The 25703-nt window shown below is 36.0% G+C and overlaps 2 protein-coding genes across 2 annotated transcripts in view; both read right to left on the reverse strand.

The window, feature by feature from the left end:
• Nucleotides 1-3664: 3664 nt before the first annotated feature.
• Nucleotides 3665-8678, reverse strand: LOC149412391 (uncharacterized). The gene is made up of 2 exons (XM_089646098.1): nucleotides 7903-8678; nucleotides 3665-5318 (listed from the first exon to the last, which is right to left on the reverse strand). Exons 1-2 carry the CDS (start codon nucleotides 8656-8658, stop codon nucleotides 5211-5213), a joined length of 864 nt encoding a protein of 287 aa, XP_089502224.1. The 5' UTR covers nucleotides 8659-8678; the 3' UTR covers nucleotides 3665-5210.
• A 298-nt stretch (nucleotides 8679-8976) lies between these two features.
• Nucleotides 8977-25703, reverse strand: part of LOC149412392 (DENN domain-containing protein 1A-like) — a 66233-nt gene continuing 49506 nt past the window's right edge. Inside the window, exons 7-13 of the mRNA XM_089645709.1 lie at nucleotides 23274-23389; nucleotides 23005-23116; nucleotides 22696-22845; nucleotides 11988-12020; nucleotides 10775-10866; nucleotides 10338-10419; nucleotides 8977-9072 (exon numbers count right to left, since the gene is read on the reverse strand). Of these exons, the coding sequence (XP_089501835.1) occupies nucleotides 8977-9072; nucleotides 10338-10419; nucleotides 10775-10866; nucleotides 11988-12020; nucleotides 22696-22845; nucleotides 23005-23116; nucleotides 23274-23389 (681 nt within the window). The remainder of the gene's footprint in view (nucleotides 9073-10337; nucleotides 10420-10774; nucleotides 10867-11987; nucleotides 12021-22695; nucleotides 22846-23004; nucleotides 23117-23273; nucleotides 23390-25703) is intronic.

A 25703-nucleotide genomic window follows, 5' to 3' on the forward strand; every position in this document is an offset into this window, starting at 1 on the left:
AACTTGAAATATTTTAACCATTTTTACAATATGCATGTTCGAAATTTTGATTTTTTAAATTGTGATTTCAAAAACTTTTTAGAACTAGAAGTTTTCTGCAGAAAACAATTTTTAGTTCAAGAAAGCATATATACTTTTGTAAAAATGCTCCTCAATTAGAGTATATTATTACATGACTGATCTTGGAGCTTTTTGGAGAAACCCAAACAGTTGGGTTGGATATCTCCAAAGCCTCCATGCATAGAGTCTGGCACGTACGGGATCCATCCACCCCAACCCAACCCTGTGTAGATTGTGGACTTTCTCAACCATCCAGACCGTACTTGACTGCTCTTCTTCCTCTCCGCACAAGGGATTCCAAAAGCATATAACATATGAATTCGTTAGCAACAATTTTATTTTAATACATTGCTCTACTGGTTTCAGAAGTATCCTTTCTTCATCACGAGATTATGGCTATTATTATTAATGACTCAATAGCCATTTTGACAAAGTAGCAATCACTATTTTTTACTGATTGCTTTTACATATTTGAATGGTTATTGATTATTCTCATTTTAATGAGGCATAATATTATAATGTTTAATATCCAGTCCCCGCATGATGCATTGTGTTAACAACAATAATGCACTTCTTTGGTTCGGACTGACTGTCTAAGATACTTTATCTATCTTATAGGTTACAGGTGTCTTTGGTGGAAATGAAGTATAAGGATGTATTGGAGAAAATATATTTTTATTTAAATAATTTATTATAATTACAATTCTAATATCACAAGATACATTTTAGATTACAAGTAAGAATATAATAATTCATTCATTTTTCTTGCAGTCTATTTTGGCATAATTTCCATTGGGGGAACTTAATGCGACAATTGAGAAGAACTTTTTATGAAACATTGTACACTTGAAAGATATTGAACTGAAATCCTCCTGGTTCAAAGTCAAGGGTTAGACAATTATTACACCATGACTTTTCTTTCTTTTACGATTAGATTATATTCTTCAGTACATTTTAAAAGAAATTCATTCATTTTTAACACCTTTATTTATTCATATAAAAATATATTGATAAAAAAAATAATATAACTTAAAAAAAATTTGTCTAGAATTGCTAGAGTGCTCTGGCACTCAACGTCTCTTTTATTGGTGTCATTATTGGTGGCACTATTAGTGCAACGGCAAAATAATGATTAGGGTCAATCTGGTTTGCCTTCATGAGGCACTACTACCTCGGCTAATCATTCAAATTAATTCTTTAAAAAATAATTTAATAAAATCCATAATGACAAAGCAAGTTATGTTGAACGGGTGAAGCCGGACTTGGCAGGTGAAACCAAAAGACATTTTTTTTTTGCAAAATGGGTTTTTGCGAGGACGTAATGCGAAGCACTGTCCATTTAGTGTCCGTACTCCCATTTCATACACAACTCTTTTCAATAATTTTAAAATACAAAAATTTCATGTAATTCAAATATGTGTTCAATAATGGTAATGTACTTCAAATGATCTTAAAAGGTTGAATTATTTAAATTAATTTATTATTATTATTTTGTCAATCCAAATCCCCCTGGAATCTTAAAAAAGTGTCTGGCTTCTAACCGTTCGACAGTATATTTAAAAAAATAATTTCCTTTTGAATTAGGAAATTTACAAAACATTGTATCTATGAAACCAATTGAGGAAGAAGACATACAGCAAGTTGATTGAAACAAGTAATTTGAACAGAAGAAAATAAATGATTTTTGAAAACAATCCTAAAATGATGCAATTGAATAAAAAAAAAATTCTTGGTTGGGTTTTTACATGGCTCCAATAACCAAATAGTAACCGATAACTAAGTGTAAAATTCACACATGAAAAAAAGAAATCGATTAAAACAATAGCTCTGAACCAGTCTGAAAAGACACACACAGTTTGTCAATTAACTTTCATGCACTAGGATGTATAGTGACATATTTACACGCTTACTCAACACATTTTATTTGGATTCATTCCGAATCAAACAATGAGTTAGTCAGTATGTAATAGTATTTGTTGAACCCTCTGCCTGTAGGTGCAAAGCATTTGAATACAATCTCTAGTGTGGTTTCTTACTCTAATTAATTATAGCAGAAATATGTGCAATGGTAATTTTAATGGTGATACATTTTTTAAATATTCTTGTTTATATAATCAAAAATTTAAAAAAAGTTGTGCGTACAAGGTTACATATTATTTCATTACATAATCTAAAATAAACTCTGCACAGGTAATGTGATCGCGCGCTGCATATCCAACAGTCAAAGGTTAAGTCTGGAAAGTTAATAAATAAACAAAAGCATTTCTAAAGAAGTATAAATTATAATACAATAAATACAAGACCTCATTTTTGGCTTAGGAAATTTTTTACATATGTGCATTTTTTAAATAAATTTACGTGAAATTTTTTGTACAGTGAACAATTCAATAGAAAGAAAGATAAATAGTTAAATGTATGTTTTTTTTTTGCTTTGCTTCAATAAATGATTTTTAAATACCTAGATATAAACAAAGTTAAAGCAATTTATCGTCACTTTGTTCTAGAATGGAAGATACTATCAGAATCATACTGGTGAGACAAAATACAACCATTCAGAATCTAAATGTTGCTAGAAATGGCAAAGACATCACCAAACTATATGGAAAACATCTCTGGAACTCTTACACTGCATTTAGTGTTTCTATTGCAGCTGATGTATAGCAATAATAAATACTAAATAATTTGTGCTAATTACAAATAGTGTTTTTATATTCAATAAATTGTTTAAAGGGAAATCTCGATGTGCATTTATTCACCAGTCGTTAGCACACTTAGATGACACATCAAAATGCTTGATGATGAATCGGAATCCAAAGCAGTCATTTCTGTCTGATTATATATTTTTAATTTTTAGTGAAAATATACAGGTATTTCTCATTGAAATCACTTTCAATAAACAAAGAGAAACAGATTGCAAGAATTTAAAAATATTAAATCATTTAAAATATATATGGTATTATGTACATGATTAGGCAAATATATGATTTAGTACCCGTGATTCTTTACATTCATGTCAAGGTAGGCAGATAAACAGTAAATTTACACATATATGTAATTTCATCAGCAAACCAACAGCTTATGGCCACATCTAATTTAAATCTACCATATTTTGGTTGCATTATATTTACAGATATTATCCACTTATAAACACAATTTTGGCACACTAAAGGTAATCATCTTTTCATTTTATAATATTATATCAATGAAAAAAATAATTCACTCAAAAATAATAGAGTATTTCATTAATTAGTTACAATTCATAGACATATTCCATTGCAAGTCTATAGTCATGGAAGAGTTGAAAATTGTTGTTCCTTTATAATACATATTTATACAGATACAATATTGTTTTACACTCACATACTTCAGAATACTGTCATTGAGCTGATTGCAAGAAGATACATTAACCTTTTTGTACCAGAAGGTTAAAATTACATACAATCAAAAGTGGGGTCATAATAGCATCCCATAATAGCAACCTTGTCACTAAATATTCTCTTTACCCTTCCCAGAAAAACTTGTAACCTGATATTGAATAATGAAAAACTGTAAAAAAGATATAATATTATTGTAGCCCTTCCCATCGGTGGGGGGGGGGGGTGGGTGACAGTAATTTCGTCTGAATTTGATAGATATTATTTAATACCTTAAAAAATAGTAATGTCATAATTTTTTTTAAATGCAGATAGATTACTGAATATTTTTTCTAGGATTACATAAATTTTAGAGTGCATGATCTAAAAACAAGTTGTGTATTGCAAAAAAACCTCTTTGGGGTAAGTGTATTACCCCCTTCGGACCAGGAGTGTTAAAAAAAATCAGTGGTTTTTAAATACCTTTTACCAATTTCCACAAACAACTTTTTTGATTATTTTTAAAGGAACACTTTGAGACTTACAAAAACTATCAGCTCTGGAAAATGGCTTATTAAAATTAAATGTCATCGAAAAAAAATAACTGACAAATTAAGCTCAATGGCTGAAAATAGAGGCATTTCCTTTGAGAATATAATATCAGGATTGTAGATGACCCTAAAACTATATAAAATGTATAATAATAAATTAGACATCTATCAATAGAAAATAAATAAAAATAAAAAACAATAGAAACATTTTTATGCATAAATAAGTTGGTACCCCAGATAAGTAATGCCACTATAGGATATCGGAAAAATAAAATTAGTCTTAAAAATACATATTACGGGCCTTACTAATAAATGTGTTTTAATTTTTACACAACAGATAAACACCATCATATATCATAAATGGTTGTTTATTAGTAGTATAAAATTTAAAACACATTTCTTAGTAAGGTTATAACTAGATTACAATACTTGCGCGGAGGCTGGCGAGCACCACATCCAACTTTTAGAACCGATTCCTGAATGACATGACACTGCAAAAGAGTCCTTAAAGATCCTTAAAATCGGTCAAAAGGGAAGAAGAGGAAGCCATTTTATTGTACGGTACAGGCTTACAAACTAAAAGTAAATATGTATATTTAATCGAAAAAAGCATGAAACTAAAACCATTTTTACCTCAATACTGCATTTTGTCTAACTGGCCGGAAACATAGCTTCTACAGATGTTGATCAATTCACTTGGAATTTTAACTCTAGCTTTAAAATTACATAACTCAGGAAATTTGCATAGATTTTATGTTTCATTGTAAACTTTAAGTTTAGTTATTTCTCGGGCAATTTTTTTTATTTTACTGGAATAATTTTTACAAAAAAAAAATATATACTTCTCGTGATAACCTTATAAAGTAAAGAAGACAATTTTTTTTGTGCAAGGAAAAAAAATGGAGTAGAAATTTTTCCAACCGCTGACAAGTACACTTCGTTTGGTGACATGTAGAGCAGCCAATTTATAAATAAAAAAATTGTAAATGTACTATAAAGCATGTACAATAAAGCATGTAATCAAATTTAGTATTCATTATTTTATATTAACCTATAAAAGATGTTGAAATTATGCTATTTTCCAGGTGTTAGAGTGGCATTACCCTTGGGGTCCCGTGAAAACTAGAAATCAGTACATTTCAAGTTTGCTAAATAAAAGCAACCCGAGTAAAGTAGTGTATTTAACTTAACAAGTTTCTAAAGAACCAGAAAAAAATGTGTCATGACTCGAGAAAAGAAATATATTCTACTCAAATTTAGTCCAGTTTTTTCGTGAGATATTAAACTTTTGAAAGTCAATCCCATATTGCTCGAGCAACTCATCCTCTTGTATTCGGTCAGTTGGTGTCAGTCCCTGAAAAGAAGAGATGCAAATTGAAATGGTTGTAAGTTTTAAAATCAGTAAAAATAGGGAAAAATATCACAAAACTGAAATGAAGCTTACATTCAGCAGGAATATGGTAATACAAGAAAACATGAATAAAACGATTAATGCATCCACTAACAGAATCATTCCTGAAGAAAAAATAATTTGTAGTTATTTTGTGACCCTCATTTTGTTCAATAGTGCTTTAACCACTCAAAGATAGATATCCAATTTGGTTAGCACCGCTAATGCCCTTGAGCAATAGCTACCCAAATTTGGATATCTGTAGGCAGGTGATTTTGATGAATTAAAGAGAGTTTATTTTATTTGTTTTAATAAAATCTAAGAATATGGGATAAACAGTGAAATATAGGTGGCTGTATTGGCTTTAAAATACAGTTAGCAGTTTAAATGTTTCCATATTAATATTCAGAGACTTTTGGAATGAGCATTACCTAATCGAAAAGCGGAAATCTCTACAGGTCAAGGCATCGCTCATGTGGTTAAACATGAAAACATACAATAATAAAGCTGACACTTTTCACACAAAATCGCATCTTCGAATGGTGAAATTAGTTTGTATTCCTCGGAATTATTTCTTTGTATAATTTGTTGTTTATGTATTTAGAAAATATTATTAAAATTGCAAAATGCCGATGTTTAATTTAAGGTGAAGCTTAATGCCAAATCACTATTTTGATGAATCTTTATAAAGAATTGGTGTACATTATGAATACCAAAAATTATGCTTTAGATAAATTGAAGGTTTTCCTATCGTTTCGCTTGAGTAGAATACAAATTAAAAAAATAAAATACTCAATAAAAAATATAAATGTAAACTACTAAAAAATATTTTTTTCAATAGAAATGTATGAACGCATAAAGGAAACAACTTTTAAAAACTACAGTATTATAGCTAAGATTATCTGTAACAGTTTCACTTGATTGACTTTTTTATAAAATTATTTACAAATTAAATAAAAACCAGTTTTGTGCTTGAAATCGAACGTTTCTAGACACCGTTTGTCAAGCGATTTTAATGCCTATTACCTACAATATAAGGTATACCAAAAATATACAAATTTTTGGCTTGTAGCTTCCTCTTTCCTCGTGCCTAAATTAGAATGTATTTAAAAAATTAAGTAAACCTAAAATGAAGAAAGGCTGGAGTAATTCTGGCCCTAAATTAAATAAAACCACTTTCCTTTAATAAACTTATAGAAATATTTCCTAACTGATCTGAACATCATAATTATTGTACAGAGGTTCCTAGTCACATGAGAAATATTCAAACCAAAAGTTCTTTCACAGATCACGTTAAATAAACTGGTCTATCATGAGAATTTCGTATACATACATGTATTTTATGTATATCCTTAATAATTTTTATTGCTAATACTATGTCTTTTTTGTCTAAAATAAACTCAATTGGTTCAAAATTCTTTTCAACCTTTTGTTTTTGTTGGTATTATTTTTCAAAGTTGTAAATTGTATCTGATTATCTTTTTTGTATGTCATAAACCTAGCTGTAAAGCCATTCTTTTCAGCTCAACACATGTGCTTCACATCTAGTGAGATGGGTAATGCGTCAGTCAGCACCAATATCAAATGTTCATACATAGTTAAACTTGACTACATATATGAATAGCGATGTGAGGAATATAGCGCAATCATTTATTTTATCAACGGAGCCTGTAAAACTATTGTCATGATAAATATGACCCATCATTTACAAATGTGAAATATTGAAAATTCTTTTGGAAAATAGAATGAAAGAAAGAGTAGTCCTGTAAGCAAAATTACATAGAATGTCGCATATAATAATTTCTAAATAATCAACATGATTAGCACTAAAAATATCGCTCAGTATTAAAAGTTTAATATTATGTATGAAAAACGCAACGCAGCAATGTCGTGGGGAACAATTTATTAGTTTGAAAATGGCCTTGTAAGCCGAAACAGCTGTCACAATAATAAAAAACTAAAACACTTGCAGAACTTAATAATAATATTATAAAATTTAATCTAAATTAAATTTATAAAAAAAAAAAAAAAAAAAAAAAAAAAACAATTTATTGTTTATTAATTTAATAAATACTTGAGTCTACATAATGGTTTATGGATAAAGCTCCATCTAATTAGTTATTTATTTTTAGTAACTAAATATTTAAAAATATATAAAATATTTGCCCTATTGTAAAGAAATATTTAGGAGTATTATGCCGAATTGCGCTTCCTTTTTCTTTAGACAACTTTTAGACAGTGTCCATAATCAGGGCAAATGTGGAAGAAGCGCAATGCGCAGTCCTAAAAATTACAAAATATGCAAAGATTTTAGTGGATGTATTATCAACTTGTGTCATAATGCTAATGATATAAATGCTCTGTAATTATGATGAATATTAAATATTTTTTCGATCAATTAACAGAATTTTATGAGCACTGAAATTTTGTGGGAATTCAAAACATATTCATAATATGTATGTACATGCAAACATTCAAATGAAGCAAGTTAAAACGCATTTATCAAAATATGGTAAATAGTAAACTGTTAATATAGTCTGTTGCTTACATCATTGTCAGCGAGGCCCGCCAAAACCAGCGGACTGACTGTGGGGCCGGGCTGCTGTGGGGAGACGGATGCGGGGTGCGGGGAGAGGGGGCCGGGCAATTGGAAGCTGTTGGCCACACCCGGCCGGTTCAGGGGAGAGTGGGTGGGAGTAGAGGTCGGACTGAAGTAGGGCTGACCGCTTCTGGGGGGAGGAAGAGACCGGTGTGTTTCAAATAGGTTATCGGGGAGAAGGTCCACTGAGACAGCGTTCCTGAAGGGAAGCTGGACGGTGGGAATGGTGGAGATGGCAGACTGATAGGGATGGCGGAGGGGGGTAGAGCCGCTGACATTGTTAGAGGGAAGTTTTCTGGGAATGTCAGAAATGCCACTACGCATGATGTTGTCTTCCAGGAGATGTGACGAGTGGGTGCTGATGGGCGAGGAGACGCAGTTGTTGTTGCGGACAGTGGTGGTGGCCACCCCCGTCACCTCGCCAGTAGTCTCCAGCAGCTCCTCCAGAAGGGACGTGCCGGTCTTGCGGCGCGAGTAGGACACCTCCGGCTGTTGCCAGGAGGGACCGGGTCGGGAAGCAGGCTCATAAGCACTGTCGAAGTAGCATACAATATCAGGAACAATTAATTGGCTTGGATTGTGGCCTTTCTGAGGGCTTGCGAATACGGCGGGGGAGAAAGCTGTATCATTGTTCGGAAGGCGCTCATAGAAACGCTCTTCACTCTGCCTGATAAGTATTTCTTCTTCTTGAGCATAATCCTCCATGCAAATTATTCCGTGGCTTGCCAACGAGGACCTGAAATATAATTTTACTGATCAAAATTTGTGGAAAATATTTCAGATATGTATTAATTAATTTATTGGACAATTTGTATAGCGCTGCTTTTGTGAGATATCACCTCAGGGGAGCTTATTGAAATTCTTGTGTAAAAAGTTTTCACATAAGGAGTTTATCGTAATATTACACATGTAAATTTTCATTTTTGTATTAAGAATAATTGTATTGATATGAAAGTACATATTCTAATATACGTGAATGATGTTCAACTAGATTGAATAGAAGACGTTCTCAGATAAGTCAGATTATAAGTAAAAATACCAAACAAACCTATCATCCCCAGGTGTGAGGGATATTAAGTCTTGCGGACTGGTTTCATTATCCAAAGTCTGAGGCAGCACCTTGTGAAGAAAACATAACATTAAAAAGGTTTCAATATTGCGTTTAATTAAAGGATGATGCTTTTCTTTCAATTCAGAAAGAACTAGTTGACATGTGAGCACTTCACTATTTATTATATGAGTCCATTTTTATAAAATATAAACCATGCTTATTGAATTGAGACTGGAGCATTAAAGTATTTTTAATAACCTAAAAATGTTTATAATGGTATTATAGATAATGAAATGTTACTTGATAACGATGAATAAATAATACCGCACAAATGCCAAAAATCTAACTGTACAAAAGAGACAAAAAACTTTTAAGGAGTATCAACTTTCATTTCGTACCATACATGAGTCGTGTAATTTCTATACCCGCTATATCAACTTTCATTGATTTGGAGAAAACCGCAAAAAACTGTCACATCTCTAGCGTACATAAGTAAATGCATTACAATTTTTTATATAATGAATTGGAGTAATAAAATTTCGAAAAGCATTTATTTTTCTATATATGTCTAGCAATAATTAAGTAATTTCGATAAATAAAATGGATATAGGGGATTTTGATACTCACTTCGTGATTTTGAAAGTCAACTGAGCCGACATGGCGGGTTTAGAAACTGACGCGTAGATCATTTTGACACACGAGCGTGGCGTCAGAACGGCGGCCATATTGTATTTTGGCAAAATAACTGCTTGTGATTCGTTGAATCCGATATAGCGGATTTTGATAGTAACTTTCTGTATGATATAGCGGATTTGGTTTCTCACTCGCAGTTTTAACATGGTTTTTGGTCGTGATAAGGAGGGTTTTGAAACTCAATTTTAGGCTCCTCTTGTTGCTCGCAAAAATGTGAACAAGATGTCATACTCAGATCATTTTGTCAAAAAATCGGATATAGCGGGTATAGAAATTATAGGATTCACATCATAAATATGTTGTGGCGGGAGTATTGGAGATGGGTGGTACTTCATTCAAAATATATATACGATATCGGTTGAGTGGTATTGCTTACGTACCGCTGTGAACGATATCTAACGGTAGTATTATGAACCAAGTACAAAGATGTAGGCGGATTTTGGTTCTCGATTGAATTTCATTAAAAAAAATAAACAGATTTTCATTAAACAATATTGTTTCTTGGTCGACGGTATATGTTTTTGCTTATTTTGGTGACTAAAAATTTAAACTAATTTTATGACTCATAAAGTTTTAAGGATCTTATAATGGAAGCAATATGGTTAGTTTGGATGATTACGTTGTATTATTAATAACAAACCTTAACAATAGTTGGCTCTGACGAGCAGCTGGAGTCCTGTGAGCTGCCGGGTCTCTCCCACCACTCGGCCGCCCCAATCGGCCTGTCCACCCAACAAACAAACGAACCAAATGTTTATCAAGAGCAAAGCAGAATGACAGAGTCTATAAGAAATACTTACAATCATCATTTTACTTTACATATTAGTTAGTACTTTCATTTGTAAAAGACATTACATAAATAGTATTAATTTGTTTGTGATTTCACCTGTTCGCACTTCGGCTACGAAAGCTACTATCTACCGTACCTTCTACGAACCTACTCATGACCTGAGGGACTTTAAAATATCAATTAAAAATAAATTATTATTTATTTCATATTTTTCAATTATCACTTTAACTAATACAAAAAGAAAGAGTTGTTCTAAAGAGTATGGGCTGGGATGTAATACAACTTACACGGAGGGACCTCCCAGAGAGCGCCTCGCCACCACCAACTTGTTCTTCAGCCCCTTGTAGGCTGATTTCATTCCTTTGTTCCCGGAGCGAACCTGCAAACAATTACATACATTTTAATACTTAAATATATCCCAATAAGAATAACAAAAATTCTAGGTAACTCGAAATCAGTGTTACACACAAAACCATACTATTATTTGCTCGCCCATCTGTGCCACAACACCTGTGTTTGTTTGTCGTAGTAATTATCCCTCGATGTAAACCATTGCAACCGCTCTTTCTCTTATATGCGTCGTTTACAAGAAAAAAGAGTGATTACAATGGTATGTTAGCGGTATACATTCATATGCTTCTGTGGATATAACCGTTTTAATTTTTGCTGATTTTCGGTCTCTTTCACCAATCAAACTGAACAATTATTGTTAAGTTTAAGATGATATTTAATTTTTCCCCAGTGGTATACTTAAAGTTAAAACTCCCAATTTAAACATTAATAATTATTAATAACCTCCACGATGTGTTGAACTGTTTGTTTTTGTAGGTCAAACAATTTTAAATTTATGGAATGCGTAAATCAAACATGAAACTATATTAACAATGAGTATAAAGCCTGTGACAGACAACGCTATAAGCTAGCTTTATTTTCGTGACTTGGCCTTTTTCAATTTATCACTCATCATACATTCCCATTGGTAGTGTATGGCTAGCGATATGCTGAAATAGATCAAGCCATGATGCGTATAGCGTAATGAGTAGCATACCTTATAGAATTTCAATTGTTTGAAAGTTTTACTTCAAAATTTATTTTTTAATTTTGTTATTGTTATTGCGAGAATATTTTAAAAGAATAGATAAATAAATTTCAGTAAGCCTTCCACTAAAGGAGAGAATTCTTTTTTCAAAACTTTTCACTAGTTTTCATTAGTGAAAGTTGCCATAAATGTCACTAAATAACAAGCTATAATATATAACAGGTTAATAAATATATAAATAAAGAATAATAAAACGAAATCATTGTATGTATCTATTTGAGTGCTGAAACATATTCACCTTAAAGGCCAGTGGCGTAGCGACAAACTATCAAGCTCCGGGGCAAGCGTGGTATTGGAGAAGACCCAACCCCCCAAGGCAACAAGGAAACTGAATGCATAATTAATGTCGCCACACCACTGCTGAGGGTGCAATAATTGTGGTCATTATTAACAAACCTTACCGTTTTAATAGCAGAATCCATGGCCGGCTGTGTCTGCAAGAATTAAATTAATCCAACATTACTTTAAAGCATACACAACAAATTGGCACATTAAATTAAACAAACAAACTTCAAACAAAATATGTATTGGGATGTAAATACAAAAAAATGGATACAACATAAAATACTTCTAATAAAAAAGCAAAAATTTTATTTTATACAAATGCTTTATCATACCATCAGATTTAAAAATAATTATTAAAATTGAATAAAATACTCAACGACAACTTAAGTGGAAAGAACAGTGAAATCGTAAAATTGACAAAATGATCAAAACGATGTTACAAAATAAAATTCGATTCATTTAACAAAAACTTAATCGAAATGCACAATTTCTAAACACAATCACGCAAATTTTAACGCACTATGCGTGGAGGTCACAGCAGTAGAGTTGCTGTGCCTCTTATGCAGACATCACAACAGTTGTCGTGCAAACTTTTGGCATCGATAAAGTCGGAAGACTCCTGTGGACTGCATTTGCAAAATCTTCATAATTTCATTACGCTAGTGATATCAATAAGATATAAAAAATAATATTCTGTTGATTCTCAAATCATAATTATTTGTGGCCGATGATTTGGATCCCCTTTCTTATAAATATTCTGTGATTCGGATGCCTGTGCAGTCAATTCACCGAGTTCTTAGAGAAAGGTCGGTACATCGATTATGTAAATGTACACAACTTTTGTTTATTTACATTAAGGAATGGTTTATTTTATTCATGTTAGTTGGAAAAAAAAACATCAAAAATGTCACCGGAGACCAATATTTCATTTACATTTTTTATTCCAAATAATGCGCATAATCAGCGTAGTGTCCACGCTCGCTCAAAACACAACAAACCGTATGCCATAGAAAAATGTTGGCTTGAAATGTGTATTTATACTGTATTTAAATGTGTATTTATATTGTATTTTTATTTCAATATTGAAAATTTAAAATGGTAAGTGATTAACAAAAAGTACTTTTAACTTTTTCACCTATTGAGAAAAAATGCAAAATTACATTCTTAATTACTATTACGAAAATCAAAACACATCATGCTAGGCGCTGGCATGTGCCGAATGCTCAACCGCAATGCCTGCTCAATGCGCAACCCGCTACCTGCCTACACTCAAACGGCGCACGCACCCCGCAACTGTTGCTAAGGAATTCACCCTAGAAAGTTCCGTGAAACTTCTGTTTTAATCTTGTGAAAGGTGAAGCAGTAGGCGGGAGTAAAAATATGCAGAATTTCCGCATTTGCAGACGCGGATGCAGAGGTCCGTTACATCACTTGGCTACATTAATGAAAAAGTGCCGCATAGGGGGGTATGTAGTATCAAAATCACACATTTAAAAGGATAAGTGAAATGAGTAAATTATTTTGACAAGTAGTGTTAAAGTGTGTGGGTCGTCTGCGATAGAGCAGTGGGGACTTCACAATCAATCAATCTACGAATCCCCGTGCAGTATTCCTAAAGTTTAAATTTAGAATTCAAAACTTGGCATGTGTGAAAGAACTATGAAACAATACATGAAACTTCATACAAATATAACATATTCAAATGTAATGTCCATCAAAACTCTAATGAGTTTTTGATACCAATTATATCTCATTTAGACTGTGCCCCCAAGAAATTGACTAATATTATAGATAATTTGGAACCTAAAGTTTATTTTTTACACCGACAACACTAAACTAAATTATTATTGTCTATGAAATTTTTTTGATTCTTAAACCTTGCGGTACAGTTGCTATCATATAGATCCAAAAAAATTGTCGTAAAAATGTAATTAAACAGAGTGAAAACATTTTGTTTTTATAATTGTTAGCTAATATTGTAATATATTTAAAAACAGAAAGAATCCTTTTCAACCATTTTACTGCAGACAAATTGCATACACGGGAGCCGATACCGTTCCACCATTGTGGATCCCCATCTACAGCCGTTTTAGGAGTTGGAATTTTTTTTTTTTAGTTTTACATATTTTTAAAATGCAGGCCGCATAGAGCAGTGCGTCGCAAATCTTTTCTCACTCACAACATACTTTGAACTTTGGTTCTTCCCAGAATTCCGCAGCACACCAACAGTAAAAATATATTACAATAGTAAAAAAAATTGGTTAGGTAAACAAATTTTACATTAAAGTGCAATTAGCAATCTGTGATTGTAATTATTCTGGTAGTTTCAATTTTTTCAATAAGTTTGATAAACTGGTTTACTGTTGTAAAATCAAAGTTTTCAACCTAGGCGCAACCATTTAAAAAAAAACTAAAACACAGCAAAATTTAGTTTTTCACAAATATCTCGTTTTCAATGCAAATTTTAACAAATTAAGTAGAAGATAAAATTACCTACAACTTTTTTGTTCAAACATTTCTTCTATCTCTATAAAGGTACTGAGATATAAAGTCATAAAAATGTATATAAGTTTGCAAAAACGAGTCATTGTGGGACATGGTTTGGTTTTTAGTGAGTATCTCGTTTCATTAATTTTGTAGAGCATAAAATTTAATAAAATATGGAGATATATGTTTTTTTATCTCTGTTAGGTATTGAGGTTCTAATCCACCATAATCAGGTTAAAAATTGAAACAAGGTAGCATTCTTAGATTTCTTTTTTAACCCTTTGACTGCCATGAGCACATATTACTTGTGATTGAAAATTCCCAGTAAACTTGCTTTCAAATTAGCCTTACGATATCTCGAATTTTTCCACACAGATAGTGCAAACTCAAGCTTAACAATAAATTTGAAATGTTGACTCTTAACAGATATAATAAATGATTTTGTTTATATTATGATTTCTTCAAAGTGAGGACTACCATAATTCCCAGTTCAGTAGTTCGAAATTCTCGCGACGTGTTAGTGTGTCATGTGGTTTCTTCTTGTAAATGATATTTATGTGGTTCTAATAGATTTTTTTTGGTTAGATGAAAATTGTGAATTTTTTTTTTTATTCTCAAATTGAAAATGAACATATTGTTTTGTGGTGTTATTTCACATTTAATCAATATGTATCTGATTCATTAGGTATCTCCTTTTGCATGATTTTTGTACAGTACTCCACCCCATCTTAGGGGATGCTGTGTGGGTTGTGTATTTTACACGAAGATTGCTAATCGGATAAAGAAATGTTAATTATAATATCCTCAAATTGTTCAAGATGCGATCTAAGTGAAAAAGATATGAGACAATTCTTTTTTGATCTTGACTATGAATTTGATAAAATACTGGGAATAAAAAACTTTGTGTATGTTAAAACTAAGACTTTACTTAATACAAGAAAATTTCTCAATTATATATTTATATTATGGTTTCGCCGTGCTCAACAATATTCCACTAAAAAAAAAAAGAAGTTACTTGAGAATCGTTTAAATGTAGTGTAAAATCAAACGCAGTACAATATAATAATATAGAATAATGCTTTTTAATCTAAAATGTAAAAAATGATGGATAATCCTTGATAAGATCCATAGACGTAATGTGAGATGTGCATATTTCTATAATAACTCCGTGTATATTTGTATTAGTGAATGATGGCGGGCCGCTCTCTGGTATTCTGTAGGCATTTATTATTTTTACCACAAAGACATTATGGAGTACACTTCAGGATTCAAAGATTTATCAAGTGTGTAATTTAGATATCATCAATGAGTTTGTAAAATAAACAAAGCCCTCAAGGGCAAGTGGAAAGTCATAAAGATCCTTTCAATCGACAATTTAAAAAACTCCGAATTAGCTTGGCGTTGCTAGTTGACAGAGCGAATTCATTAGGCAGCAAAAGGGTTAACAATAGCTATTTGTGATTAATATTGCTATTAAAACATATGTGACCATTGGTATCAAAACTGGTCAACTCCACTTTAGGTGAATTTTCAGGAAACACCAAAACAAGTGCTGGATTTGACTATTTTTCATACCACAGCCGCTTTTTAAACCGGTTTCTCTTACAAAATATGCGGATATGACTGCTTTTGAAAAATAAGAACTGTTCTTTTGTTAATAATGAACACAGTTCAATACTTAGTTTATTTTTTTTAAATTTTGGATCTGACCAGTTTTGATACCAAACAACTCATATAGGTAAACAACATCAATCAATCTTCAACATTTTTTTTTTTTTTTTTTTTTATAGTCGGAGGCGGTTTACTTACGTTCCCCGCGAGCACTTAGGCCATAGGCCCATTGTACTATCTCCCATTTTACCTCATTCCCTTGCCAGTAACCCGGTCCCTTTTATGAAGTTCACCAGGGCTGTCATTGGATATGTGGCGATGTCTTCTGGTTCCACACTGTGTCTTCCCAGGTATCTGAGCCTTATTCCCAGCAGAGCGGGGCATTGGCACCATAGGTGAATTGGAGTCTCTTCCTCCTCTTCACATTTCCTACAGATGTTGGTGTTTTCCACTCCCAACAGTTGCATGTGTCTCCTGAGATGGCAGTGTCCCGTTAATAGTCCTACCAGTTCCCTCAGTGAGTTTCTGTCCATATCGAGTAGTTGCCTGGTTCGGTTAGGGTCCGGTCCGTTTATGAGTACTTTAGATTGCCTCATTCCGGGTGCCTTCTTCCATTCCTTCCAGTGTTGGGATTTGACCCACCTCTTGATATGTAGTTTGGTGTGGCAAGCTGCTACTCCTACGGCCGGTTCAGATCCCACAAGTGGTGCTTTCGCCCCTTTCCTTGCTAGTTCGTCAGCCCGCTCGTTGCCCTCAATACCTTTATGTCCTGGTACCCAGAGCAGGGTTACTTTATTGATGGTCGCCAGTTCTATTAGGATAGTCCTGCATTCCATCACCAGTCTGGAGTCGCATCGGTTACTTTCCAGTGCCATTAAGGCCGCCTGGCTATCAGAACATATGTTTATGTTCTTATTTCTGTACCCGATACTCATATTCTCCTGTGCGCAGACTAAGATGGCTTTCATCTCAGCTTGAAACACAGTGCAGTGCATTCCTAGAGGTATACTGAGTTCCCTCTTAGATCCCTGTAGACAGACCCCGGCCCCTGTTCCTTCCTCCATCTTGGACCCGTCTGTGAACCAGATTAGTTCCTGTTTGGAGTTTGGACCTGGGACCGTGTCCCATTCCTCCCTTGTGGGGTACGTCACTTTAAACAGCTGTCCGAAGAAGTATTCGGCTTGTTTGCCGTCCTGCTTCATCCCAGCCGTCGGACTAATTGCCCTCAGTCTTATTCCTATCTCCGTGTGACTGTTTCTGGGCAACTCTCCTCTCCATTGGCCATTGCAATGTAACCTGTAGGCTGCCGCCATCGCCGCCCCCTCTATTTCTATGTTTAGTGGGGGTAGGTTCAGCAGCACTCCCATGGCTAGTATTGGAGTGGTTCTCATGGCTCCTGTGATGCTTCTGCATGCAAGTCCCTGTATGTGATTGAGTGTGACCATCACTGTTTTCAGTGTTGTTCTCCTCCACCAGACCAGGGCTGCGTGCATGATCCTTGGTTTTACAACGGCTGTGTAAAGCCATTGCATCATTTTAGGTTTGAGACCCCACGTTCTGCCGCAGATTCGCCTAGTTGCCCACATCAGAGCACAGGCCTTTCTGCCTACAGTTTCCACCTGGTTTTTCCAGCTCAGTTTGGCATCTATGATGACTCCGAGGTACTTAACCGTGTCAGAGGGTTCTAATTCCTTTCCATAGAAGGTTGGATTGCTCCATCCTTCTAGTTTCCTTTTACGCGTAAAGATTACTAGTTCTGTCTTGTCTGGGTTGACTGACAGTCCTGTTTCTTCACACCATTCTTCCACTGTTGCCAGTGTTGACTGTATAAGGCCTCGGGTTGTGTCTGCATCCCAACACCTTATTATGGTTGCAATGTCATCCGCATACCCTTGCGTATATAGGCCCCTGTTGTTGAGTTTCCGGATGAGGTTGTCCACCACCAGGCTCCACAGCAAGGGTGATAAGACCCCTCCCTGTGGACACCCTCGTGTCACCAGCACTTTGATGCTTACCTCACCCCTTGTCACCGTAAGTATCCGGCCTGAGAGCATGTTCCTCAGCCACCTTCTGGTGGTTTTGTCGAGTCCATGTCTTTCTGCCGCTTCATCAATGGATTTAATAGTGGTGCAGTTAAATGCTCCCTCTATATCCAGGAATAGCCCTACCGCCAGTTCCCCAGTCGCTTGTGCCTGCTCCAGTTTGTACACCAACCTGTGCAGTGCCGCGTCGACTGACTTACCTGCTTGGTAAGCAAACTGTAACTCGTGGAGGGGCTTCTCTTTCAGTGCCCCGTCCCTTATGTGCCTGTCCATTAGCCTCTCCATTGTCTTCAGAAGAAATGAGGTGAGGCTAATTGGGCGGAATGCACCTGGTTGGTCGTAGTCAGCTCTCCCCGGTTTGGGTATGAACACTACCCTTGTCTTCCGCCATGGTATGGGGATGTATCCGAGGGCACAGCATGCCCTCAGGATCTTCGTCACCGGAAGTAGGATTGTATCTAGGCCCCTCTGTAGAAGTGCCGGAAAGATTCCATCCTCTCCTGCGCTTTTAAAAGGGTCAAACCCTCTGATTGCCCATTTAACTCTGGAGGGAGTAACTATTTTAGCCGCAGTGTCCCAGTCCTTACCTTCCCGTGTAACTCGGGCTGGTGGTGGACCGGTATCATCTGCTTCTAACTTTTTGTAGCCGGGAAAATGTTTCCCCAGCAGTACCTCCAACTCCTCCTCCCAACTGTTGGTATATCCTCCATCAGCTTTTTTGAATGGGCCTTTTGCTGCCCCTGGGTCTTTTGCAAGAATTTTTTGGATTCTTGCAGTCTGTGGGATGGTTTCCACCTCCCCACAGTATTTCTCCCAGGAGCATGTTTTGGCTTTCTGGATTGCCACCTTGTACTCTTTCTGGTATTGCTTGTGGGCATCCCAGTTTCCTGACTTTTTGGCCTTGTTGAAAGCTTGCCTTACTATTTTCCGTAGCTCCTGCAGTCTTCTGCTCCACCACGGTGTTTTGTCCCTGGTACTTGTCTTCAGAGGGCAGCTATTTTCGTATGCCCTTATCATTGAGTCCCTCAGTACTTCTACTGCGTCCTCAATTTCTTCGGGGCAACCGTATTTAGCTGGGAATCTTGTCATTCCTATATTTAGTTCCTCCGAGTATCTAGTCCAGTCAGTTGCTTTTGGGTTCCTATATGTATCGGTCCCCGTTTTGCTTGTTTCTCCCTCTAGTTTAAATTCTATGTGTCGGTGGTCCGACAGGGATGGTTCGTCCGATACTCTCCATCCTGAGACTCTTAATGTTCCTAGGGTCAGGTCTATCACCTCCTGTCTGTTACTTATAACGAAGGTGGGTTCCCTACCTCTATTAAGAATCTCAAGGTTCACTGTCATCAGGTATTCCAGGAGGTCCTGTCCTCGTTTGTTGATGTCCGTACTCCCCCACACAGTGTGGTGCGAGTTAGCATCTGCTCCGAGTATCAGTTCCCTACCCTTCTCCCTGCAGTCTTGGACGAGTCTCGTTATTTCCCTTGAGGGTGGTGGTTCCACAGAGTCATAGGGCATGTATGCTGATGCCACAACTACTTCCCTGCTTCTTTGGTCCAGCGTGACCTGTAGCTTCACAGCCACTAAGTCCCTACTGCAGTGTTCGGGTAGCAGTGTGCCAGGTATCCCTCTGATGAGAATACAGGCCCTGGGTCTGTCCCCCGACTCGTTATAATAGATTAGACCTTGGTTCATGTTTAGTCCTCTGACCTTCCCCCTATAAGTCCAGGGTTCTTGGATCAGCGCGACGTCCACACTGTCCCGAGTGACTCTACTGCTAAGCACTGCAGTCGCTGCCGGACTGCGGTGCAAGTTTATTTGAATGAACTGTAAGTTTTTAGCCATTACTGCCTAATCCTTAAGTCATTCCTCCTATTTACGCTCCTCGGTGTTAGGAGAGCGCACCGTGAAAGTGGCCTTCCTTATCCCGACATGCGCCGTCATCCCCATCTCCCTCAGCACCTTCACACTTTCCTCGTCCACACTCATGATCAGGCGATACATGTTCTTATCCCTGATCGAGTCGTGGACGATCCATTTTTTTGTGTGTAGCCGGGGAGTCTGGTTCTCCAGCAGTTGTAGCAACCTCTCGGTGCTTACTGCTCCATTTTCGGGGATTACTGCCATAACCTTTACATACTTTGGCAGTTCCTGCAACCCCACCACCTCCAGGTCGCAGCCCTGCCATTTCCGTATGGTCGGCACCATCTCCCTCAGCCATGTCTCTGACTCCTTGTCGGAGCAGGTCATTTTCAGGACGCCCCTCTGAGTGAAGCATTCGTCGAATCTGGGTTTGAACTGCCCCTTTGGGATGCTCAAAATCAGATCCGCGGCCGCCTCACTCACGAGGGCCTCCTGCTCTTTTGTAAATTCTTCCTCTCTGTTCCTATGTACTACAGCCACTCGAATTTTATTTCCAGCGGCTTCCGCATAGGTAGCAGAGGTGAGAATTCCTCGGGGCTTTTTCCTGGAATTTCCCGGTGAAAGCCCCAAGGGTTTAGGTTCTGGTGAGGTTCTTCTCCTCTTCCCAGCCTTCTTTTCCCCGGGCGTTCCAGGTTGCTCCCGGTTACCTTCTGCGGTCCCCGTTAGCTTCCGGTCTGTCCCTGGTTTGCCTTGCCTGGTTCCGGCCTTCGAGGTCCCTGGTTGTCCCCAGCGGACTTTTACAGTCCCTGGTTGTTCCCGGTTTCCTTCCTGCCGCCCCTGCTTCTCTCTTTTGAGTTTTCTCCTCGCAGCCCCACTGAGTTTCTTCCCACTGATGTGAATTTTTTTCACATCGTCTGACAGGGACTTTACCTTGTCTTCCTCAGCGGTGGTTGTTGGAGTGAGTCTCTTCTTTAAGTCCCCCCCTCTCCGCTGGTTCCCCGAGGGCCCCAGTTGGAGTCGGGGGTTCTTAAAGAAGTTATTTTCCAGGTCCCCTGATGGTCCCTGCATTTCCACGTCTGGATCCCCTGGGGGATCCCGCCTTCAACATAATTTTGTTATAAATTATAATTTAGAATTAAGAATATTAACCTTTTGAACGCGTTAATTTGCTCCGTTTTATCTATACCCGTACGCGGTACATATTTTCAAATACCTATGCACGCAATTAAATGTCAAATTATAGCATTCTGGCATGATTTATTGGACTATATAGACAGAACAGATTATTCTCCACAATATGAAAACAAATCCTCGTGTGTCAACACTCTTAGATGTTTATAAAAACAAAAACATAAAATTTCATACAAAGACGTACCGTATCTTTTGAATGTGGTCCTGCCGTTCACTCGGCGTGTGTGTACTTAGGCCACTGCGCTGATAGACACAAGTGGAACACCATGATAACTTATCATTTTTAGTTATGAAAAGTTGTGAATGACATACTAACGCCATCCGTTGACAAAAATGTAAACTAAAGGACTAAAAGGCGCGAAGAGGCGCACTTGATTATCGATCTTTTTTTATGAAATACAATTTTATTTTTGAGAAATTCTTGTAGATGTCAGCATCGTGATAGTTCTACAAATGTCCAAGTGAGCAAGAAATACATTTATGACGAAAGAGCGCTGGAATATCGGCCGTCAAAGTTTCCGTATCAACTGTTGATACAGCCGCGTGTGAGTATAGACTTTTTGCCGTAACAACAGTTGATACGGCCGCATGAAAAGGGTTAACTAATAATAATAGGTATGGTAAAAATTTGAACATGAGTATTTTTGTGAAATTAACATTTATTGTCAGTTAGTTTTAGATATGTTACGAGGAATTGGGGCTATTAAAGTTTATATTTAACTCACGCATTCACGCCTCTGAAAAAATAATATTCTTTATTAATTAAAGACCGAAAACAAATACGAGCCCTTGACTATAGTTTCTTACTTGGCTCTGAACAGTTTTATGATAGTTTTCATGTCTTTTACACAACCACTATCCTCAATTACGCCAAAAGTGCACATCTGTATCTTTAAGATGAGTTGACATTGAAAGGGAATATGGATCAAATAGAATGTGAAAGATTTACGAAAGAGGGCTACTTTGCGATTCAACGGTCTCATACATTTTGGTCAGGGCTAATGTCTGGCTAATAGGGGGCCAAATGTCTGACATGACCATCAAACAAACTCTGATGAGATGAAAATCGATAAATGTTAAATGAACCGTGCCTGGTCACTTGTGGTGGTGAATCAAACATCAAGTACTAAACAAAATTCCTTATCATAACGATACGAATTTAAAGTGAAAAAGTTTGATGAAACCCATACTACTTTTAAAAAAAAATCACTTTGCCTATATAAAGTACCTACCGCCAATTAAATATTAATTAAGAATAAAATGTGTAAAGTAAATATGATTCAACGGATTTGCATACATATGTAAAGGACAAAAAACTGTCTATTTTACCAATCTATGTAAAAAAATATTGAATAAAATAGGTACACTACACCTTAGATAAAATAAACATGCAGAACAAGGGAAATGAAACATCACTTCAGCTATTTAAAAAATAGAATGTAACTGAAGAACCAAGGGAAACTACATATCGGGTAATTTATTAAGAAAAGGGTGAAGCAAAAAAGAGAAAGAGATAACATGAATGTATTATTATATTCAAGGTATGTACATAATAAAAGTTTTTATGTAGAAGTAAGCAAGGCGAAATCACGCAACACTGAAAAGAATATCTAATACATATCATTTCTAGTACCTTATTTTTTAAATTCTTCAGAATTTGAGCAGGTTTTCTCTTCCACCGCTTTCTGAGTTTCTGGTTTTCTTCCCAAGCGCAACACTCGCGGGCGAACTCGTCACTGCAACCTGCCTTGGCTGCCACCAGCGCCAGTCGCCCCTCCAAGAACTGTTTATAGCAAAAATACATATGTATTTAAACATATTGTGATTATCATTGACAAACGGGCAACATGGGGGGGGGTGTTCCCCCAAATCAGAGATGACAGGGTAGGGGGAAATGCATCACACCCAGCAGAAGTATGGCTTATGAAACACAAATACCTACCTGTTGAAACATCTGGAAGTTGAGCATCTCTCGGAGAAACGGTTGTACTCCTGACCCACGGCTTGTGACGAAGGCATCTTTATCAAATGTTGGCTGAGGCCCGGTGTCAGATCTGAGAACAATAAGAGTTATTCAGAAATCATTATGTTTGACTTTAAGTTGGGAGTTTATGGCTCATTCCTGCGCTGTGGAATGTATGCATTACACTGATTATTTAATACATTTGGATTGTTAATAATTGTTAAGACTGATAGAAACTATTCTCTTACCTAATGGCATTCTCAATCCCGCCCAAGAGATGAACAAGAGTTTGAAGAAATGCTCTAGCCACGGCATCTCCCACAAGGTTCTTGCAACTCTCGAGTGCTGCTAGTAGATCTTCCAGCTGTGAAGAACACAATAAGCTATTAACGGTATATGTTAGGCAAAACGGTGTGATTTACCGGAAAACAGCTATCAAACACGTCTAAAACTACCTTTCGTATGCCATCCACTTGATATTTTTTATTACCAAACAATGGACATTTGTTTTTCACTCTGCTGAGTTTTTTTCGTAATTAATGTAGACATTGGTAAAGGTAAGAGACAAACAGCTTATACATAAAATATAAATATATACATGTTAAATACAGTCAACATGACATACGACCACCATGATAAATAAAACACTGATACACAATAAAACCCACATTTACAACTAAATCTATAGTTTAAAGTATTAGATAATGATTTAGACAATATTTTTTCAAAAAAATGTAGATAATACACACATCCGTGGAACTGCCTGCCGTCCAGGGTCTGGTCTTCCGACGCCGAATTTTTTCACCAACAATTTTTAGTCTTTTTTATCGTCATGATATGTTGTTTTAAATAATTACTTCATTTGGTACCAAATGTAAACACATATCACGGATTTTTTATCAGCTGGGCTTTTACATGGATTTTAAGAACAGAAATGATATTATAAACTAAACTGATAGACTGAATATGAAACAATATTAGTAAAACATGTAACACCACCGCTACCATAATTTGTAGGATTCAACAAAGTGCTGGTATAAGCTTAGTTCTATAAATGGAGTCAATAAATAAATAAATAGTACCCCCAAACTTGTTGCCCTGATCATGCATCCTATTGGTTAGTGAGTGTGTCTGATGGTTGGTTATGTATGTATTGGAAAAGAAAGTAACATTTTGCATTGTGTTCATAGTCAGCACATGGAATTTAATAGTGGCAACTATGGCAGGGCTGTTAATTATGTTGTTAATGACTCTGTGTAACACAACCAGGTCTGAAATAATTCTCCTGTCGGAGAAGCATTATTAGAGGCAATTGATTCATCAAACTGACATAATTAATGTATTCAATTGGAATTTTGAGCTTAAAATTTACATACCTAAGAAATTTGTGCTGAACTCTTTCTATATTGTTAGAGTGAACTTTATACAATGGGGACCAAGTAGGTAAATTATATTCCACTTGACTTCTTACTAATGAAATATAGAGGGGTCTTATATAATCTAAGGACTTAAATTCAGCTAAAGCATCATTAAAGCCTAATTAGTTATATCGTTAATGTGTGCAATGAATGTTTGTCAATGGAAGTTTTACTCGAATATTACACCCAAGGCACGAATTTGTGACACTGGTATTAATTTAATATTATTTAATGTATATTAACCCTCGATCACTCGCACGGTTTTTAGCCTCGTGAGCACTCGCGGGGTGCTGTGGCCACCCCACATACTCGAAGTACATTTTTATACATATAGTATCAGTTAATGGAATTATACTAGCATTTTATTATTTAGTGTTGTGTGACGTGGTTACATGCTAACTCAACACAGTGACTATTCAACACACTTTTAAAAAGTGATATAAAGTCATTAAAAAACATGAAAAAAAATTTTTTTTAACCTAACCTAACCTACTTAACTCAGTTAATAAAGTTTTTGTTTCATCACTTTCCATGACTTTATATAACTTTTTAAAGATGTGATGAATTATCATTTTGATGATTTATCCGGTCGCCGTATGACGTATCTAAATAAAAAACGTAAATTTTATAAATCAACTTTATTACTGCTCTACAAAACATTATAATAATCAGCCTTTATAACAAACAAACCTAATAAAGTAACCTCCGCAAAAGTATAACACGAGCACTCGCGGTGTGTCGTGACCACCCCACGCAAACTTTGACACGTCCTCACGTTGCGAGCGCTCGCGCCACACTGCCCCTCCTTCCCCGTGTCGACGGGTTTAAAGGTCACTTGAAGGTACTGAGACGCGCGGACTCGTAACTAGACAAATTATTATTCATTTTACGTTCGAAAAAGCGTGGGGTGCTGACAGCACCCCACACGAGTGATGGCGGGTTAAATAATAAACCTAAAAACTACCTTAAAACATTGGAATTTAAAAAAAAAACATGTGTCTTTTTTACTTGTACTATCATGTAGAATCACCCCACGAAATTAAAAATAAGCTATTTAGGTACCGGGTGCAGCAAAAGAGATTGTGCAGTTTTGTTTGTTTTGACATTTGAAAGGTCCCCGTAGAACAATGATTCTAGGTACGTTTCGGCTTTCTACCAAATTGTAATAAGTCGACAAGCTTAACAACATGATAGTTATCCTCTTTTAGTGATCACAATTTGTTCAAAAGCTGAAAAGAACTTAGAATCGGCATTTAACGG

Source organism: Hesperophylax consimilis, chromosome 23 (genome assembly GCF_061612785.1).
Source record: "Hesperophylax consimilis isolate HC1 chromosome 23, BYU_Hcon_1.0, whole genome shotgun sequence".
Taxonomy (NCBI): Eukaryota; Metazoa; Arthropoda; class Insecta; order Trichoptera; family Limnephilidae; genus Hesperophylax; species Hesperophylax consimilis.